The 20,040-nt window shown below is 39.1% G+C and overlaps 3 protein-coding genes across 3 annotated transcripts in view; 2 read left to right on the top strand and 1 right to left on the bottom strand.

Moving 5' to 3' along the window:
- Positions 1 to 1,154, top strand: part of LOC124161310 (structural maintenance of chromosomes protein 4) — a 49,944-nt gene extending 48,790 nt beyond the window's left edge. Inside the window, exon 21 of the mRNA XM_046537619.1 lies at positions 714 to 1,154. Within this exon, the coding sequence (XP_046393575.1) occupies positions 714 to 959 (246 nt within the window). The 3' untranslated portion in view covers positions 960 to 1,154. The remainder of the gene's footprint in view (positions 1 to 713) is intronic.
- A 2,841-nt stretch (positions 1,155 to 3,995) lies between these two features.
- On the bottom strand, positions 3,996 to 6,520 carry LOC124161309 (rab GDP dissociation inhibitor alpha). The gene has a single exon (XM_046537618.1). The coding sequence runs from the start codon at positions 6,424 to 6,426 to the stop codon at positions 5,098 to 5,100; it is 1,329 nt and encodes a 442-aa protein (XP_046393574.1). The 5' UTR covers positions 6,427 to 6,520; the 3' UTR covers positions 3,996 to 5,097.
- A 216-nt stretch (positions 6,521 to 6,736) lies between these two features.
- Positions 6,737 to 20,040, top strand: part of LOC124161307 (gamma-tubulin complex component 3) — a 37,976-nt gene continuing 24,672 nt past the window's right edge. The window contains exons 1-7 of the mRNA XM_046537616.1: positions 6,737 to 6,962; positions 7,377 to 7,558; positions 7,629 to 7,778; positions 12,026 to 12,137; positions 12,392 to 12,526; positions 13,728 to 13,843; positions 16,948 to 17,142. Coding sequence (XP_046393572.1) covers positions 6,881 to 6,962; positions 7,377 to 7,558; positions 7,629 to 7,778; positions 12,026 to 12,137; positions 12,392 to 12,526; positions 13,728 to 13,843; positions 16,948 to 17,142 — 972 coding nt within the window. The 5' untranslated portion in view covers positions 6,737 to 6,880. The remainder of the gene's footprint in view (positions 6,963 to 7,376; positions 7,559 to 7,628; positions 7,779 to 12,025; positions 12,138 to 12,391; positions 12,527 to 13,727; positions 13,844 to 16,947; positions 17,143 to 20,040) is intronic.

Raw genomic sequence — 20,040 nt, 5'->3', positions numbered from 1 at the left:
TCGATTGCAGTATTGATAGCACCAGGCATTTTTGTATTTAGTTGTTTCTGTGCCATTAGAAACTATATTTTATTTACTTATTGCATGAAAGGCTTCCTGCATCAGAGCAGCAGTTCTTTTCCTAGATTTTGAATAAACTATTTGGACCAATTGTTATCATTCCCCTTTGTGCAATAAAATCTGTGCCCTTTCTGGAATAAGCATTTAGTGTTTATGTTTTTTTATTTAGTGTTTATGTTTTTTTATTTAGTGTTTCTGTTAATATAAGTGAAGAAGCTGGTCTTCTGGCTTATACTCGGTAATATGTCATATGTTTTGGCTGATTGTTTCATCAGTATTGCAGTTGGTGTCTTCAGGTCAGTAGGTCATTTCACTTACCTGAATTGTAATATCACCAACACTGTTGTCTAAAGAAACATGCTGTAAAACCTGGAAGATCTACTTCTTCAATGGAAAGATGTATTCTTTGGTATTGATTTACGATAATAACATATAAATAGAAGTAGTATTTAGTAGGGGATTACATATTTACTAATATTAGTTTTTAAAGTGTGAATAAAAATGTATTTTTTCTAATTCAAAGGGCTACATTTGTATTTACTTGCTAATACCTGATGGTGATAATATATAATAGAAAATTATAGGTGGTAACCATTTTGCAAAATTTTATGTGCCAAACCATTTCTAATTGCACAACTTTAATTTTCTTGCAGGAAAGGACTCGAAACACTCAATTCATCATTATATCACTGAGGTCCAACATGTTTGAACTATCTGATAGGTTAGTTGGGATATACAAAACAAATAATTGCACACAATCTGTTGCAGTTAATCCTGCTGCCATGGAAAAGTATGCTGAGACACAAAATCCTCCTCCTATTGTCAATCCCCCTCCTACTCCTCTTCCTAATCGCCTACCAGCTCTTTGTACAGTGCCCGAAAATAGTCCAGAGAAGTGAAGTGAAAAGCATATAAAATCTAGAGTAGTGAAAGAAAGGACTGTAAAAACAAGAAGATTAGGTTACCTTAGAAAGTCAAAGAAAATATTTTCTTTGACTTTCTGTAATAACCTATTATTAAGTTCTTACGTTTTATTTTTAGTTTTGATAATGACTTTGTACATTTATATGAAAAATAAAAATAATTTGTATAACTTTCTTTGTTTTGATATTATGTTAATGAAGAATTCTATATTTGAGTGACTGGATCATAATATTTGGCTAATCAGTATAATAAGTATTGATGTATGTAATCAGTTGGTGATGAAAGCAAATGTGGTACATATGATATAGTTTTTTCCCATTTTTTTTTGGAAAACCTGCAGAGTCAGAGAACATCTTTGTACCATGAAAGTAAGGAAAATGAGCACTATATGTAGAAAATTTTTATTTACTTTAATAGTCAAATGGTGTATTTTTCAACTATTTTATAAAAAAAATAAGCAAATATAATTACATTCAGCTTTGAAATTCTCATGATTTTATAAATTAAAATTTTGACGCTTCTTTTTGGTTATACTATCGTTGTGTTATCTTGGTGATAATTAAGAATCAAGTCTCATTGCCAGAATGAAAGTGGTGTCCCTTTGTCAAGGTATGTATCAGTCATAAATTCTGTGAAGCCTTTGCTAGTATGTTCAGTGTCATGCTATTCATGATAGTACTCCATAATTGTCAAAACTCATTTAAGTTATTATTTTATTTTAGGGTTACCTAATCAGTAGCATCATAATTATGTATATTGTGAAGAAATTTTATGTACTGGACAATTGTAATTTTCTATTTTCATTTACTAATTATGCAATGGCTCAGAAAATGTGAAATAAGTTATCAAAAGTCAAGGAATTTAAGTATGATATTTGAACAGGCTTTCTATTCGTACCAGCCCCACTATTCAACCACTTGACTCTAAGGATACCTTTGAACATTCAATGCTATTATAGGTTTCCAGGTATTCCTCCATTGAAATACAGTATCTCAATTATAGTACTCTGGCTGTAAGCTGATCTCAATGATTTTGTGGTCCCAGTAACATGGTGAGTTAAAAAGAATTTTTGCATTGGCCCTTCAATTTAATTCTGGGTTCTGCCATGGCGAAATTCGGTGGTTGCACCAATATTCTGATGGAGACTATGGATTTCAATTTGGTTATAACAGGAAACCTGTAATATAATGTTTAAAACATACCAGCAAATAATTCAATGGAGGTGGCACAGATTTTTCAGAGAATGCCCGATCCATGCTAGTGCTTTGTCAAGGGCACTTGAAGCACAGCACTCCATCCTTCAGAAGGGGCAGTGGAACAGGTCTGCCTACCAAACGATTCTTGATCTCCATTGTTTAGCGTTATTGCCTGCCTGAATTACAGTAACACATGCAAGAAGAGATAGTGATCTTCCAGATCAAAAGGGAAGTCATCTTCAAAATTTCTGCTGAATTGGAACTCTTGGCATGAAGTATAACTTCCTATTTTATTTGGAATGATGTGAAGCGAGCAAATACAATCTCAGTGAATGCCATCCATATGAGAGACGAACACGGTAAATGATTGTTCATGTGAATCTCTGCTGACTGAATGAAACACATTCAGTGTGGACTATCTAATTGACTTGTTCCTCCCCTCTACCAGCATAGAAGTATCTCCACTCTGTATACCAAGAAACTCTTTGGAACAGTCCTGTTTTTCATCTTCAGCCTGATTTTGGACTGAATGTGGACTTAAGTTGGACCTGTACTTGGGAGGAGGTTAAAAACCATGCCGTGCAATTGTGATATATTTCAATCCTCCCACCAGAATGGCAGTGAAATTCACATTGTAAACGCTGGGAATCGAACGACTGACCTCAAGCTTTCTGGGCTACTGCATAGTACAACCCAATTAATATCTAGATTCTCGTTGCAATTAGAGTGTTTCAGAAGATTATCTAGGGTTTAATTGTAGGGCATGTTAGAATCCCGGTACAATTAAAAAAAATGCAATTAATGAGAACTGCACCACCATCCATGTGACAGTATTGAAATTACCACAATAACACCCAAGGGATCCGCTGTAGTGCTGGTATGAGGTTCATCACTGGTAGTGGTTTCCTGGAGACCCTTTAATTCCTTTTTATTGCCATAGTTGATGGTCCCCAAGGACCTAACTCACCACGAAGCTGGGTAAACTGACCAATGAACCTGGATACCATAGGCAAATGTGCAGTTCCACAGAAAGTCAAAGGTCTGGTTCAATACACAGCCCAACAGAATTTTTACCCTGAGATATTAATGTCAATTTCACTGCTGCAGTGGGGATTGAAATTTATATGGAATTTTTTCCCTACAGTAACTAATGTGAACAATACCATTTAATGAGAGTTGAAAAAAAAATGATGCTCATATGCTGCTAAGGAAACTGATGATTTTTAATAGGACATCTAGTGCCCTATGCAGTGGCCATAGGCATCCCTTACAATAGAAACATTAAATATTCAAAACAATACCGTCTGTTAGCACAGACTAGACCACTGCATAGAAATGATGGCATAGGTAACTCCTAAAAGCCTGGTTACAAGATACATTAACACGTACGGGTTAATGTCTAAACGTATGAACGCCAAAATGCACCATGTAACCACCCAACTTGTGCGAATGCATGAACGGAAAATAGAACCTGTTCTAATTTGGTTCATGCATTCGTACATGCTTCGTTCCGGTCCACCAAAATCATTCACGCAAACGTACATTAACTTGTGTGTGTTAATATACTGTGTGACCAGGCCTTAAAAGCATTCAAAACAGGTGGTTGACAACTCTTATGGGATTACAAAGCTATGTTATCTTTTACTTAACCATATAACACTGCCGGCCATAAATGTGAATATTTGTTGTAAATATGCTTCGATCATGTCTCTCCACAAATCACCTCTGGAATTCTCAACTTTCTACAGTTATTAGATAACAATTATATAAAGATCAAGGGTACAATTGAAGAAGGTGGTAAATAACAAGACTCACTGTTATCCAGATTATTTTTATTGGGAATGACAAGTCAAATCCAAGATTACTGAAAGTCCAAACAAAAAATTAAGTGTCATGTTTTCAGGTTTAGTAACACATTCAACACTTAGCAGGAAGTAGATATCACAAGCTGGCTTTTGAGTGCCCGCTGAATAGGACTGCCAATTTTACAACATGCACATAATCCTTTACAGAAAATAATATTACAATGGCCAATAGCTACTCTGATTATGACATGGCCTCACTAAACACAAAATGATATCTTCCTTTAAGTTTATAATAAAATACATAATATAATCAACATAACCATAAAATGCTTAAACATCACAGAGAATATTCTTGGATCATTGTGACACAACATGATTCATACAATCTTGATGAAACAATTACCTGGCAGCCCTAAACCAGAGCATTAACACCTGCCTTTTCTCGATGCACTTTGTTACACCTCTATTACCTACAGGATATGCACTATGCATTGTGCTTACAGAAGCCAGACAAAGCCACAGGCTGGGAGGGGTAATTATTTACAATGAGCAAAATCACTGGCAGTTCATCAAAACATTAACTAGCATTGCTCCGCCTTCAAAATCTATTACTTCCTATCTGCCAACGTAATGAATGATATTACTAAATTTAAATGTCAAAAGTATATTTTTACTTAGAACCTTGGAAGCATACACCAACAAGACCCCATACAGCAAGCTAACACTACGTTTACAAGCATGACATCAATAAATACCATACACCTGAAGAGCTTATTACATAACACTCATCAGTTACAGAATAATTCTCCTCCAACCTTCATTTCGAATAACAGAAACAAAAAGGCATCCAGGAGACATAAAAAATAACTGGAGCATACACAGAAATGTAGGTTGGGATTAACTTAATACAAGGGTACACCCTTTGAGGTGCATAAAATTGCTGTGCAATGTATTACATATGATTAGCTGAAAAGACATTCTTAAGTTCACCAATGCTTCCCACATTTTTCATGAAATGAAAAGCCTATTTGTGTCATTTGCACTCGCTGGAAAAGAGCAATTTTGAAATGCAGAGCTCATAACATACGTGTGAGAATGCCAAAATTTTAAATTTACTGTTCCTCATCCCCTAGGTCATGCTTAACTTTAGAGAAATCGAAATCCTCACCAGTGCCACGACGGAAAATATCGAGCACATCCAGGCAAGTAGTCTCAAAATGAGTGGTCGCATCATATGATTTTGATATGAAAACCTGGCTCTCAAGACCATCATCAGTAGGCTCCATATAATCGCTAATTCGAACAAACTTCTGTTTAATGGGTCCAAGAAGTTCCAGCCCTGGCTTAATTTCGGCCTCTGGATTCGAAGTCTCCACAGTGGTGGACACCATTGCGATGAACCACCCCTTAGCCGAAACCTGGTGGGTGTAACTAACCAAAGAAACATATATATCCGACTTTCGCCCGACTTGTTTCTGAGGAATGATGATCTGTGTCGAAAGAGCGTCACGTGTCCCAGGGACAGGATGATCCATCAAGCAAATGCAACGAATGACTTGACCTGTTTTCTGAGCTTTATCAGGGACATATGAAGGGTCGCAAAAAACTTGCTTACATTTAGCCAACTCATTACCAGATCTAACACCCACGACTTTGCCATTTTCCATGACAATTTCATCAACAGCTTTATCGAGCATGTACGTGCCGCCATAAATGGCACTCAACCGAGCAAACCCTTGAGGTAGTTCGCCAAGGCCATACATAGGGTACAAATAGGGCGACTTCCCGTATCTAGCCAGTGAATCACTGTAAAGTTTTATCCTACGGACTGTCTGCAAAGCAGGCAATTTCAAGTAATCATCATCCCTATAAAGGGCCAAAGCATGACCAGTGAAATCCTGAGTATTACGGTCGAGTCCAAACTTTTCATATACTTGCCCCATGGTCGTGTGCTGAGGATCCATGTCTTTCCAGGTCTTGGGGTCATCCTCTCGGAAATCTTGGACATATATCAGAAAGTTTTTAAATCTTCTTTTCTCAAACATTCCCATCAAATCAGACGCCAGAGCCTCTCTTTCATCCACAGGCACTTTTGAAATTTTACCTCCCTTGTACACGTAACTGCCTTCAACTGATTTGAACTCAAGATATCGAGTAACTCCGGTATGGATGAGAAGTTTCACGAGCTGTCCATTGGCCATGAGGAATTTCGGTATCAAGTCCACGTTCCATTCTCTTCCTCGGCCGTAACTCTCATCTGGTGCGGGGAGACCAAATTGTGAGAAGAGCTCTTCCAAAGGTGTGATTGAAGCAGACTCACCACCATAGTACTTGTTCCGGTCAATATGAAGAACTTTTTTCCCGGAAACTGATAACATCCCGCTCAAAATACACTCTTTAAGTCCAGTTCCGAGAACAATGGCATCGTATTCTTCATCCATATTTGATCTTTTAATACAAATGACAACTTAAATCAATCAAAATTACTCTTAAGTCCACCCGTCACTCCCCTTACAGATAAGCTTGTGAGAACTCTCGACAGGTTGCGCTGATCTCCGCTGCAGCATGCGTGGTGCCCGCTACGTAGGGTAAATTGCTTCCTTGTGGCTAGTGCAAATTTATCAGTATTTGAAAATATTCCATATTAAACGCCAGCATTTTTTCATTTCATCGTAATTTACGGCTATCCCCATTAAAAAAATGATTACAGGGTGAAGCTTAACGCCTAAAATTAGTCAACCGTGCAATGCTTATTCCCTCAGAGCCATGTGGTGGAAGGAAAATTAACTACACTTAAAAAAATAAACATCGTCTGTAATGGGGGTTTGTTGTGAATTGTAATTTTTCAAGTTCTAGTCATTATACATGCCTCCATGAGGAGTGATATTGAGGAAAATGCCTCAAGGAAGTCCGGATGGAAGTAATGCTGCCACATTGTTGCATAAACTATGTTTAAATCTGAGTGGAAAGAATCAAGGTAAGTTTCGCGCCAACGGTGATAACGAATATGATTTTTCACGTAAGAATTAAGGTTGGGAATGTACCGCCCTATATCAGAATTGATCATATTAATTATATTTTTGTAGTTTCAATATTGTATGAGGCTAAGGCAGAATGACACTATTTGTCAGTTCCGTGGTGTCATCCTCGTAGATTGTGTATTGCTTAAATTTGAACTGCGGTTGTTTGTCCGCCCATCACAGAGGTTGCGGCTCGAGTAATGATTTTATGGAAACCATAGCAATCTTGCTGTGGACTAATTACTATTTTTGGTAGATCAGCATTTATGTTATTGAATCTAGATTAATCTTTTTCCCGAAGGCGAGTATTGTTGTGTCCTTGGTCATTTCAGGTTAAGTGTTAAATGGACTATATATTTTTTCCTTTTCAGATGATGCACTGCTGCAGTTTCGTAATATATTTGGCTACATATCTCAATGTTCACTCATTTCAAGTTCTATTGTTCAAGACGAATTTTATATTGTTGAGAAGATAAAAAAGAAACTAATTCATGAAAACAGGGAACAAGATGCTAGAAAATTCAATGAACTGCACAGAAAATTGCAGCGTGGGGTAGGTAAACATTTGCTAAATTTTCTTCTATCAGTTACTGGCAACGTTAACTTGCTTTTTTATATTTCAGCTGATCAAGAATAGACCTGCTGTTTTGATTTTACTGCTACATTTGAGTGACAACGCTACTACAAACGACACAATCTTGTCTCCTATGTTGAAGGAGCCTTGTCCGATTTATCAGCTTGACCGGCCAAGCCGTGAGCAAAGGAGTACCACGGTGAGAATATGTGAAAGTCAGTGGTGACAAATCTTACCTCATATGGACGTACCTTTATTTCTATAAACTTCCTCATGATGCAGAGATCAATGGTCGCCTTCAGCGTACAAACCAGTGCAGTGTTTCTGTCAAGTAACCAATGGTTACTTACCGGTCAGTCAGCATTGATTTTTTACACGTATCTTGACTGGTGAATAGAGGAATGACTGGTCACAGATGGGGATTATCAGAATGTGATTTTTACAGAATGATTTTAAATGTATTTATACTACAATACAGTTTTACTAATTCATTCTTGGTGCAGACAAAAAGTTTTGGTGTCCATTTCTGGTGTCACGGTTATAATTCATTTTGGAGTTTTTTTTTTTAACTTGTTGAATAATGACTTGTTTTGACTTGCTGAACCTGCAGCAGTAATGAGCAGGGTGGGGATCGGGTTGGTGTGGTGGCTAGAGTGTTGGCTTCCCACCCGGTGGGCTCCGGTTCAAATCCCGACAGTGGCAGGGAATTTTCAGAGACTGCCCGATCCCTGTTTGAGTGTTGTGTGGAGGACATTTCAAGTGCAGCACTCCATCCGTGGGATGGGACATTAAGGCGTAGTCCCCTAGATGCCTTTTGTTTAGAGCAGGCTAATGCCGACGCTGGGTTTCTCTCCACCCTTCCCTCATGGCGTAAATGACCTAAGCTGTCGGTCGCCTCTTCCAAATACCAAGCCTACCATGAGTAAGGTGCAATCCTGTAAGGTCTGTGGATGTGAATTATAATCCAAACTTGCTCTCTTCTCATAGCCATCTTTAAGCTGTGTTGCTCTTCTATTCTGTTTGCTAGCCTTTTGGTGGGCATTGAGCCATATACAGTGGGCATATCTCAAGTGTCCTTTGATAGAGAACCCTTGAAAGTGTTCGCTTTTTTCAGAATAGTTACTGTTCTTAGAAAGTGAGAAAGTTCAATGGTTTTGCAACCATACTGTTTCCCTTTTGACATTCTTGTGGGACGATGTGGTGTTATTGAATGGTGACAGCTGTCACTAGTATTATCAGGATGAAGTACCAAGTTGATTTCCATGTCTCATAACATCCTGGTTGGGTGGGGTCCGCCTGGGTGATGGCGACTTGCGATTGGTCCTTGAGTGTGTGGAATATTCTCCTGGTGGTGTGGATTTGGTACAAATCACTTCTGTTGAAGTTGGCTAGGGTTTTCATTTTTTCAATTGCCTAAGTATTTCTTTGGGGTAATACTTATGGTTCTCTTGACTGTAATCCGGTGCTATTGAAATCTCTGCTGTGTCCTGGCACAGTTGAGGCATTCTCTGTTACTATTGATTGGTGGAACAGTTTGTTCTTTACTGTCCCCTAGTGTTCCTGAAGGTATCATTTCATCTACATATTTATTTAATTATGCTTCCTTGGGAACAACTGATAATATGAGCAGAGTGATGGCTCTCCACATAGGGTCTCCACTTTTATTTCTCACTCTTGTTTATGGAGGAGTTTTTAAAGAAGGCCTCTGACTCTCATGAGAAGAAGTTGGTTGTGATTTGTTGATGATACCTTTGTCAGCTGGCTACCCGGTGCCCCAGAACTGCAAAAACTTGTCCAACACCAGCTATGCAATTTACCATGAATATAGAACACAGCAATGGCCTTTCACTCTTGGATTATTTTGTGAACAAAGGATCCAATGGCAAATTGGGGCACTCAGTATTTTGCTTGGCCGCTCATACAGAGCAGTAACTTCATGCCTCATCCCTCTAGTATGTGGCTCTGGATTTTTCACCTACTGCTGAATCAAGCAATAAATTAGTCAGGGACCTGCAGGTCAGTGTGTGCCCAGAATGTGTATCCTTGTTCCATGGACTCCTATCTCTAGAGGTATTTTTCAGACTATATTCCAAGTTTGAAAGGTAATGCTTTCCAAAGGTTATGTTCTTTTTATTTAACATATTATTTTTCCTTGGCAAGGGTCTCCAAATTTTGGCTCATGGGTCAAGCATGAGATGTGTGGTCCTCTCATCAGGCTTGTCGAGACCTTTTTATCGAGAAATATTCAGGTTTACAATATAAAAAGCTACAGAAATTTACATGTATCCTTGTAGGTCAGCTGCCTCTAAATGCCTCAACCTTCCTCTTCTTGGAAGTGTACAGTAGTGTGTTGTTTTCCAATTGATGTCTACTTTCCTAAACCTAAATTGCATTGCTAAGAGGGTGTAATTGGCCTCTTAACAGCTGCTTGATAGTTAATATGTCCCCTTGGCTGAAATATTTCAAGATGCCTGATCTAATGTGAAAAAGATCAAGAATGTCAAAAAGGAAGTTGGACCTATCTTGATAAAATGAGTTGAGGCTCCTTGCTCTGCGATTTGGTATAGATTCTTGGACTATTTTCAGTGTTGTATGTGCAAAACAATACAATGAGGTTTGTGCATAGGTTTCCACAGCGATGCTCGTGATGACTGCCCAAGTCCGGGTTCCCCTGCCGTGTTCGTCGTTTTGTGATTGACAGCAATTTCAAATGTGTGAGAGAGAGTACGGACTAAGGTCTGTTCACTTTATCTTTGCGGGTGAGCTGGTGTGGCTTAACCGAGTTGGGGTGAGAGGAGGGAAATTTTATCTACACGTGACTTTCTCTCTGCCAATCAGCAGACAGTAGGCGTGGCCTAGCACTTCGGAACGTCAGTCGCTCTCAGACCTCCGTCGTGTCAACTTCGTGAATCTGCTAGCTGTGTTGCCAAATCTCGCGCGTTCTCTTGGTGCTTTTCGATTCTTCCATTTAAATCCAACTTATAACTTACTGTTCCTTATTCTTCCACTTCAATCCTTTTCCATCTCCTTTCCAGAAATTTTTTATTCATCTTTTGCATTCCCATCAGCACCGACTCCCTCCCTCCTCCTATTCCCTCTCAGTACTTTTCCGATCCCTATCTTACCAAACCCTAACCCTTTTCCTCAACTCCGTATTTACTTTTGGGTATTACAACCTATATAGTTTTGGATACCTTGGGTATTTATTGAAGGTGCTATGGAGAAGAAAGTCAACATGCTGCTTCGCAGTAGCGCGAAGAGCATTGTGTTAAATGTTCTTCGTTATTTTCAACGGGAAAAGGAATTGGGCTGCATGTGTCCGTCACGTGGAACAGCTGCAAGATGAAGATCTGAAAATAGAAATTGCTAGGGGCGCTATTATGGAGCCGATAATTATACAGCTCACGGAAAGTGACTCTGAAAATGAAGACACTGACGGGAGGGAAGACGAGGAGGTTGATTTATTATCCACACCACTCCAGCAATAAGTTACAAAATAAATTATTTAATAAAATACCCGTCGCGCTACTTTTCTCCATTCTTTTTGCATCCTTATCCTCGCGAATTCCCTTGCACTCCCCGTTTATAAGAATGTTACGCCTATGTATGCCTTTATCCAGCGGTCTCGCGTTTAGCGGACAATATCCTGGCTTCTGAGATGGGATTATCCTCAATCCCCTCTAAATGAGTAGGTATACATTGTATGCATTGTTTCGCCGCCAGGCCCAAAATATCTGTGGCCACGTATGAGTCACACCTTTTCAGTGAGACACACGGGCGGCTATGTACATTTGGCAACGTTAAGGTCGCTCCTGCTCTCTCTCTCTCTCGGTACTACCCCTTCCCCTTCAGCGAGGCCCTCCGATAGTGTCCGGGATCTCACGAAAGCTGACCCGCAGAGATAAAATGAACAGATAATAATTGGTGCTCAGGGGAAAAATGGCCAGTGCTGGTGGCGGTGAAAAAAATCAAGACTTCTCACCTTAAACCTGAAGATAGCTTTTCAAACTGTTGTTGATCACAAATGACAAACGTGGCTGGGAAACACAGAATTTGGAAGTCGTCATTCAATGAGGTAAAACTTATGATGGTATAAATAATTGGGGCAGTGTGGGTAGAGCACTTTGTTGCTGATCAAGATCCTGGATAAAGACTTTGAACAATTAAAATCCTCGGAAGTGTGATGTGGCCTAGGGAAAAGAATTGGCCTCCCTACTTACTGTGCATGTGTGAATTTCCCATTTTGGATGTCCTGGGTGAGCTCCACCTCACTTGTACATACCAACCTTGGGTTGAATTACTGAGAACTGAGTGATAAGCAAATTAATTTAATAAGGTGCAACTTGGCAATATTATGATGGTACAAAAGATTGAACATTAGTATAATTGTACTGTATTTACTCTGCAACATGTGGGTATTTATTGTGAACATAATATCTTTGTCAGGTGGGAAGTGACCTTAGAAGGAAAGGAAGCCATGTTACAGTTAGCCGCAATTCTTCCATGAATATTCCTAACATTGATGAGATGTTTCCAGTATATTGGTCATCAACATCTGGTGAGATATCTCTTAATGAATAATGTTTATTTCCATTACTTCTTAATCCTCTAGATTCAGTGAATGCTGTATTTGGAAGTTAATTCTTTTTTCTTTGCAAACTATTGTACTGTCTTGCTAATCCATCTCTATTTACTGCACATTCCCTTCATGCTTGTTGACTTAAGTTTTCAAATGGCTATTTGGATTGATCTGTTGACCCAAATGATTCTTTATTATTTTAGTATAATTCTAAAACATTCCTCCTTTTTCAGAAAAAATATCAAGCAATGAAAGGATAACACCACGACATATTTTATCAAACAGCCGAGAATTTCAGACAAATAGAAAAACCAACACCTGTGATTCTTTGAAAAGTTATACTGAATGGAAGACTTCAGGATCTCAATGTAAGTGGTGATTCAAAATTGTGTATCTGTTATGGACTTTATGTATTATCTGTGTTATGATCCATGGAACACCTGCATGGAAATTTCTGATCCATCTTGATCAGGACTGATGGAGAATTGAATGAGGTGTGATACAGTGAGACCAGTTGTATGGATGAGAGGATTTAAGGGTTTTTGATTTCTGAGAAAATTTTAACAAAATCTTCAAACAATTATTTTATGTATTTCCAATTTTTCCATGACACTTGCTGAATTCTTTGAGTTTTTCCAAATCAAGCACCAGAATTCCTGGAGTATTACAGGTTTTTCAGGCTAGCGGACGCTGTTTAAGAGAGATATACATTTACACTTATATTTTAGGTATGCTCATCTAGTGTGGTTGTGTTTATCTGATTATGTGTGTTGTGACCCACGGAATGAACAGTAATGCAGATTCTGGTGTCAATATGTCCAACGTCAACATTGATCTGGATTCGCACTAACATTTGCTTGTTCTTCAAATATCAAACTTCATCCACAATTTAGAGAGTTGGCACTTTTATTCCAATGGTCATCTACTGTACAAATTCCTTTTAGGGCAATTCTGAATTTGCAGAATTGTGAAACTGCTTAAATTAGGAATGAAAACTGAGTATTTGTTCACAATTTAGCAATTGATATGGAAACTGAATTACATTGTACCTCATTTGTTCTTTCAAAGTTTGGTAACAGCCATGTTTTCTTTGTGCAAATTTAGTCAATGCTGTGGTAAATTGTGCGTAACAGCAAAATTTTCTTACTTTGTAGTTTGTTACATGTAGGAATCACAGTAGGATTGTATCCAATTTAAAAAAAATACAAATCTTATCAGAGGTATAGAGATGTCTGAATGGTGGTTTTGCTTGCAGTATTTATTGGAAGATGCCAGCTGTTCATATGGCAGGTATAGTTTTATTTTTTTCACATATGTGGTGTACACTTTGTCAGTGAACCTCTTTATTTTAATTATAAATGATTATGCTCACATGGGTAGGACATGGGAATCTCGGTTTATTTTTATAGGTGTTTGTAAGGGTGATCGGTTCTTTGTTTAAAATGTAATGGATTTTTTCACATTCCTAGTGGTTTGGTGGCTTTTTGAGTGTTTTCCCTTATTCACTGTCTGTACATATGTGTGCACTGCTTCACATGAGCCTGTATTTCTTCCCTTTTCTCTAAATAGTGGGTACAGTCAGTGAAAGGGCTCTTCTCAAGGAAGTAATTTACTCTTTCCAAGGTATTGAAGGAAATATATTGAAAAATGACCCTGTAAATGGAGGATTTAAAGTGGACCCCAAGGTATGATATCAAGGCTAAACCTATTGAAATTCTCCGTATTTATGGCATGCATTTCTTATATCTGGCTGATGTACCTTTTGAAAGAATTACGGCTTTCTAAGTGCTTTTTACCTTTAATTTATGTTAAGAATTTATTTTTTTTCTGTATAACTAATGAATTCCTGTCATCTATCTTGATCATTTTTATGTGTGTGCATGTGTGGTGTGAAAATTTTAAGTGAACTAACATAAGGGAAGGTAACTATCTCTGGTATGCTTTCATATACTTGAGTGGTTCTAGTGTGTTGAAAATTAATGGTCCTAAACCTAAAATGTTGGTGACATTCTATTAATACAGTACACTCCCGATTATCCGGGTTTATCATGGGGAGAGGTGGCACGAATAATTGGAAAACACGGATAATCCAAACTCTACTCTTATTTTACTGTAATTATCATAATTTACGTTTATCAAACAATTTATTATTACTTACGCACATAGTCTATTATTTTAGATTGTTTTACGGAATCGTCGAGAGCTTTCTCTTCCCGAACTCGATCTTATTCGCGGTGACAATGTGATTTTACTCGTAGTCCTACTGCTACGTGTAATATCTGGTTTCTGAAAACCATGCACCCATGGCTGCGAGGTCGCGGATGCAGAAAAGTGGTTTGCACGAATGCTTTGAAACCACTGTGCAATGTCGGAAACTACACAGACACACAGCATGCAGAGTTGTCATGTCTTGTGCTAGTTGCCCTGAATGCAACTACTGCAGGATGGAGATCTGTAATCACTGAGTCCGATCCTGCACCGCCATGTTTGGAAAAGAGGAGCTCGGAACTCCCGTGAAGGCAACGGGCGTGCAATTATGCCATCGCACAATAGCAGTTATAGGAAACCAGGACTTCAGACAAAATGTCTACGCAGGCGAGTGCCTGGCTATGACTCATGCTATCTGTACTTCTGCTTCCCCCGCTGCTTTCACGTCTACTATTCCCTTCTTTTCCGGTTTTGCCTTGACTTGTCACTACATAAACATTCCCGAGTGCGATGAAATCTCCGGTTCCCTTGGGCCGTATTCAACTGCATGAGAGGCCACGGCTAGAATCCCCCCGATACCCCCAAACAGAGTTTCTAGACCCTCCCGTGCCGACGACTACTCGGAACCTTTTCCTCGTTATGGGGTGGTTTCGCCACCAGGGTTTTCACTCCTCACCAAGCAATGTTTCCCACTGTCCCTCTCATTGGGATTTTTCTTCCTCGTAGAAAAATCTCCCCGGGATGGTGGTTGAGAAATTGCGTATGCTTGGTTTCGCTAGGTAGGGCCTCCTTTGCTTCTATAGCACTGGAGTGTTTTATCCCTATTCCCCGCCCTTCCATCCCTTTTCCTTTCCCTGGAGGCGTCGGCGGGCTCCGACCGCGACGGCGCCTCTCTCCCTTATCCTTCCTCTCCAGCCCCCTCCCCGGGATTCCTGGCGTATAAGCCCCTGGCTTGGTTCCGGGCCCCGGTGCGTTGTACCCTTATCAGGGTTCGCCTTGAACCCTGAGAGTTCTTGTCTTGTCTTGTCCAAGCAATGTGTGCTGACAGCTATCATCCATGTCGGTCATGGATTCCATAGGTCTGAATGCAAGTGGTAGAAAAATGCTACCAAATGTAAACTTATAGATCCCAAGAAGGCGGCTCGTTAGCTTATTTTAATTTTTCGAAGGGGGTCCAGGGGGTTACCGGGAGTTCTTATATGTGTACTGCCTGCGTTCACTATCGTCTAAATGAATTCCGTAGCGATGAGTAATAGGGGCAGGGTATTGCTGCAGAAATGTGCAAAAAGAAGCAAGAATTGGCGACTTATTACAAAATTTTATTTTTTTTGGGAGTCTTCCAGGGAGCCACCTAAGTTTTTGGGGGTTTTCCTGCATAAATTGGTTTGCCCGCCCACATTTAAAATTCCAGCTCTCTAGCTTTAGTGGAACCATGAATTCAAATCACTTCACTGTCTACTTCATTGTCTATATGCAATCAATTCACCTAGGTACACTAAAGGCACCAAAATTGTGTTCACTACACTAGAAGCACAAGGTACACAAGAAAGTTCACTGCACATCTAATTTTCATTTAGCTATGCAAAAATTTCAATTGATGTCAATAATTACACTACATACATAGCTTGCCTGCCTTACTTGAGGAATGTACACTTCATGTTCCCTTATGGTAAAAATGTGAAAAACACCCATAAAAGTATGCAAATATAACCAAAGTTTGATCTTCCTCAACAGCCGGCTGTAATTAGTAGCTCCATTAATCAAGGCAGGAGGGTGTTTAAGAGCTGGCTACTAAGATAGTAGCATACTAAGCTTAGTAACCCTTCGTAACAATCTATGAATACCATAGTAATAGTATGCTACGACTTAAATGCTACTTAGGCGTTAGTAGCTTACTAAGGAAACTATGAATATGGCCGGTAGTGTTTAACCAATCTGATGACTGATGCACTGATCAGGGTTCTTGCGGCATGTTTTCTTCTCTTTAGCATTCAAATAGTTTTGTTTAGGGTCAGGTTGAAAATAAAAGTGATAAAACTATTTGTTATATCTTTTATATTCCACTCACTTAGTAGTGCAAAATGGGGCTCACCTCAAAGTCACATGAGTACACTATCGGTAACAAAAAAACAAAAAACATACCATTATTGAAAAAGTCACACACAGCTACCCATAAAGGTCACCAGTAAATAAAAGCATGTTACCACGGTGTTCATATGAGAAATTGCTCCCTCAAATCTTCCAAAACAACAAATAGTTTCAATGATTGAAGGATATAATTTAGTGACCAGATATACTTTCATTTATGAGGACCACATATCTTAAAAATAGTATCACTTATATCCTAAATAAATTTTGAAACTAGAGATTTTAGGAATGACCCCCTGGAATTCCTTTATGAAAGAAATTTCAGTGCCCCATGATAATCGCATAACATTGATACTAAAACTTCCAATACAATGCTCTTGATTGAAACAGTTTGCATTTCATTATTTGTAACTTTTTAAAAACCTTTGCATGAGTAATTTTTTAATGGCTGGTGTATGTAAAATGTCCTTACTGTTTGAAATTTATATTGTAGGTGGGATTAAGTAAGCCAGAGCAAAATGCTGTTTTGAGGGCTGCAGAACTTGGATGGCTGCACAATTTTGTGAAACAGCACTGTGATGACCGAAACATGTGTAAAACTGCAGGCTTGGTTTCTCAAAGCTTAGTTGCTGCTCTTCGGCAAGAGTTGACTGAATATTACCGTTTGGTTGCTATTTTGGAGGCACAGGTATGTTCCATGGAAAGATTTTTAGATTTTGTGATGGCAGTAACACATCTTGGATGATACCTTCGAGTGATATGAACTATGTATGTAATCATCCCAAGCAGACTTAGTGTATATAAATGCTTTGTATATTAACCCCTTGCACTGAAATGACGAGTCTGTCTTGTCATCAAATTTTCATAATTTTAGCATTACTTAGGGGAACAATATAAATATTTTGAAAGTTTAACAAGGCTAAGACATTCATAATGTACGTAAAGAATTTGTATTTCATGAAATATGAAGCATGGGAAGGAACAAAATGATTTTATATGAGTAGCGATAGCTGTGTTCTCAATGTTCTTGCCGGAAGAGTTTAACAATAAGCAATATGAAGTAATACAGTAGACTCTCCTTAATACGAACAACGTTATTACGAAGTTCTCGTTATTACGAAGCAAATCGTTAGTCCCGACGAAAAGGCATATGTTAGCTATAGTAAAAGAAACGTTATTGCGAAATTTTCGTTTTTACGAAATTACGAACCTCATTCACGGTCCTGGCGGCTATAAAATGAACTTTATTACGAAGTTCCCCGCATAAGCAACGGCATTTAGGTGCATATTCACTAAGCTGAGTTGTAATAATCGCGCCGCGTTTAAGTTCTTCTCGTGAACTATGCCCAAGAGCGTCAATTATGGCTCTTTCTTCAGTGTACACGCAACATCATGTAATAAGTTTCACTCCTGTGAAGCCATGGTGACCCACTCGTAACCGCTCGCAAATTGGACGTACAGTAAGTCCTCTTCCTACTCGCATTCGATTTACGAATTTTCAGAGATATGAGCATTCAAAATTTTCAAATTTCGAAGTTGGCGCCTTCCGATTTGGCCGATGCTTCGCGGTTTGGCTTGGCGTAGACGAACTCTCACTTTGGGCACAATCTGAACAAAGTATCATTGAATCCGGTGTGAATTTAGGAACTGTTCAGCGTTTCGCCCGTTCATCTTTACCGCGAGTAGTGATTTTTTTCGGCTTCGGCTACGTTGCACGCCCAGCTAGATCAGTTCGTAATATCGTGAGCTAGAGCACGATTGTGATTCAGTGTTGCATTTTGTAGGATGACCGTATTTCTCATGATGCAATTTCATACAGTCCGGCCGGCGACAGTAGCGAATGACGGCACAATAGGAGGGGCGGATAACCCTACGCCAGCACGGTTTACAGTCAATCGCTGTCCTCCAAACACACCCTCGCCTTGTCTCTCAACGTCGTCAACTGCATAAGGCGCACCGAAATATGGCTGATCATCAAAAAAATCCTTTCTTCGAATCACCAAAACAAGTGATTCTTCCTCTGGGTCCATCACGCGCGGCGTCCCTTCCGCATCCTTTCTTCGTGGAACCCTTTGTAGGCGTTTCCCCTTCTTAGCTGGCAACCCTGTCCCTACCCCGACCTAGACCATTCTGTGTGTCATCGGACAACTCTCAGTGGCCGTGCTGTAGGTTTATCAACTTAGGAACAAGGTCTAGGAACGCAACCAGTGCGTATATCGGACTTACTGTATTCGGGAAGATATCAACCCTCGATTGCGTCGTGCCGCATTCTTCTGCTGAGAAACTGGAATGAATTTTCCTGTTTAAACAAAATTCCGCGAAATTAAATCGTGTTTATTAAATACGGTTTTTTTCCGATGATTCCTAAAAGAAACGTTGATGCGAACTTCGTTATTACGAACCTCCGGTTTTTCGGTCCCACGAACTTCGTAATAACGAGAGTCTACTGTAATCACTTTTTATTTTGCTATTCTACATTGATTAAAAACTATAAAATATCATTTCATTATCTACTAGTCCTTTAAAGAAGAACTTTAGAAAAAATAAATAGGGGATAGGAGCATGGTATTCAGAAAATAAGTTGATGTGGAAGGGGTTAATATACATATATTGCAATACTGAACTTGCCCTGAGTTGAAAATGATTAATAAGACTTTATGGTATTATCCTGTTATTAATTCATGATGGATGAATTGAACTGAAATTTTATTTGAAACTCACATACAGTGCATTTCACCTCACTTCTTTAATAAACTTTCATGTTTTAAGTTTTCCTGTATGTATTTACTCAGTATATTTGTTGGTATTTACCGTATAAGCGCGAGTAAGCGGCGCACATTTTTTTTCCAGAAATTGCAGCCAAAAATGGGGGCAGATATGCATCGCGTTAGTTCTCATTCTTTTTTGAATCTCATGGGTGTCATACCATCCGACAATTGCTGAAAGCTATCGAGATATCTTCGAACTCAGTAGGTGACTCACCTAGCATTTGGCCTCCAGAAACTGGGAGAATTGAAGCTGATAGACTGAAAAAGGTCTGTTGGTGAGATGGGGTAGGGATGAAACACATTTACATTGTTCCCGTGTAACTTGACATTTTACTTTGAGGCAAGTGATTTATGGTCTGTGGTGTATCAGAAAGGAAAAAAATAGCAGAGGCATTAGCTGATGGAGGGCCGAGTGTGGTTCTGTGAAATCTACGACATGGTTATTATCCTACAGCGCTGAGATTCCCCCGATTGTTGTTCAATCTCTTGGAAAGGTTCATGCTATGTGCCTGTCGTGTTTTGCCTTAAAATTTTCCACGGCTGCAATTCTTTTGCAATATTCCTACGAGAGCTTTTAAACAAAATTGTTCGTGAGTAGGACAAGCAGCATAGAGCAGTGGCATACGCGAAGAGAGGATCCGAACTCTTTCTACTCCCTCTTATAGGATGTTGCATTCACAAAAGCATTGATTTAAAATTTTGCATTCAGATTAAATTTCTTCGACGAATTTGGATCCGGAGTATAAGGTTAAGACTACAAGTAAATACCTACTTATCTCCGAGAGCCATACATATTGCGTAAATTTAGCTGAAAAAAA

The sequence above is a fragment of the Ischnura elegans genome, chromosome 6, assembly GCF_921293095.1.
Source record: "Ischnura elegans chromosome 6, ioIscEleg1.1, whole genome shotgun sequence".
In the NCBI taxonomy this organism is placed as follows: domain Eukaryota; kingdom Metazoa; phylum Arthropoda; class Insecta; order Odonata; family Coenagrionidae; genus Ischnura; species Ischnura elegans.
Note: the sequence above shows the minus strand (reverse complement) of the source record. Positions and strands in the feature narration are given on the sequence as shown.

What these genes read in the sequence shown, in the direction of transcription:
- LOC124161309 (XM_046537618.1), bottom strand. Translation starts at nt 6,426, where the DNA reads ATGGATGAAGAATACGATGCCATTGTTCTCGGAACTGGACTTAAAGAG.